This window comes from Otolemur garnettii, unplaced genomic scaffold, assembly GCF_000181295.1.
Source record: "Otolemur garnettii isolate 467f Iridium unplaced genomic scaffold, OtoGar3 scaffold00187, whole genome shotgun sequence".
Lineage (NCBI taxonomy): Eukaryota > Metazoa > Chordata > Mammalia > Primates > Galagidae > Otolemur > Otolemur garnettii.
In genome coordinates, this window is record NW_003852582.1 from 2,916,303 (window position 1) to 2,917,587 (window position 1,285).

Genomic DNA, 1,285 nt, shown 5'->3' on the forward strand with positions numbered 1-1,285 from the left:
ATATTTTTCTCTTCTGCTCTGTAGCAAAATCACCAGGACAGCCAATACAAGTGGTTTATGTACCATCCCATCTCTATCACATGGTGTTTGAACTTTTCAAGGTTTGTAAAATAGTATTGCATAACCTTTTCCAGTCCTTTCCTGAGGTTAGGAGTCTTCTCTGAAAGTCAAGTGTTCCACTGGGTTTTTCCAGTTTCATTAAAAGATGCCATTTCGTGCCAATATTACGTCCTGTTGCAGGAGACCAGGCTTTTGCCAATAGGAGCAGGCACCTCCCCGTAGTAGTGAGCCCAGACTTTGGAGTCAGAAGATGTGGGTTTGAATCCTAGTTCTGTTACTGTGACCTTGGGCAAGTTACTCAACCTCTCTGAGCCTCAGTTTCTCCTTCTGTAAAACAAGGGTAATACTATTCAGGATTATTTTGTTTTATTTTTTAAGAGGCAGGATCTCACTCTGTCACCAGGCTGGAGTGCAGTGCTGTGATCATAGTTCACTGTACCCTCAGATTCCTGGGTTCAAATGATCCCACTTACCCTCCAGAATAGGTGGGACTACAGGCAGTCGCCATGGTGCCTGGCTAGTTTTTTATTGTTTTTGTGAAGATGAGGTCTCACTATGTTGCTCAGCCTGGTCTCCCCAGGAGTGTATATGACGACTAGGATTAACATGCTAAGTTCCCAATACAGTGGCAGCAGATTGTATGTGCTCTAGAAAGTTATACTTTTTTATAAAACAAAGTATTTGGAAGAGTGATTTTTAGCGTTCTACCCTCAGAGGACCAAAGTGCCAGTGATAAGCCTATTTATTATTTTTTTCCTCTGAGAAGGTCATTTATATTGACTTATAGGGCTTCTGCTGTTATATTTACCTTTTACAGTATTACAACAAATTTTGAAAAGTAAATAAAATTATGTGGCCTTCTCTTCTTGGTTCTTCTTGGAGTCAGTTAAAGCTGGGTCAAAAGGGGTCAAATTATGCTGGTAATATTGACAGCACCTTTCCTCCCCAGTGACACTTGCGGGGTGACAAATGAGTGGAGAGTGGCGTGGGTCCCTCTGGCTAATGACTCTGTTCATCAGAGCCTGTGGGCTCTCTTACTTCAGGGACCATATCTTCAGCCAGCAGCAAACTGGAAGGGAGAAGAGGTGGTGTTTGTTCTGATAGTGTAAGAGAAAAATACTCTAAAACGCAGGGAAACAGACTGAAAAATCTTAGAACAGCACTAGAATGCTCTTTTGTGCTAAGACAGCAAGAATCTATCAAATACTTTCCAAAAAATATCTTT

The 1,285-nt window shown here is 41.6% G+C and overlaps 1 protein-coding gene across 3 annotated transcripts in view; it reads left to right on the forward strand.

The window, feature by feature from the left end:
- The window catches only part of PDK1 (pyruvate dehydrogenase kinase 1), a 27,901-nt gene that overhangs the window by 11,041 nt on the left and 15,575 nt on the right, over positions 1-1,285 (forward strand). For all 3 annotated transcript variants that reach the window (XM_023507547.1, XM_003800877.3, XM_023507548.1), the window contains one exon: positions 25-101. In XM_023507547.1, coding sequence (XP_023363315.1) covers positions 25-101 — 77 coding nt within the window. The remainder of the gene's footprint in view (positions 1-24; positions 102-1,285) is intronic.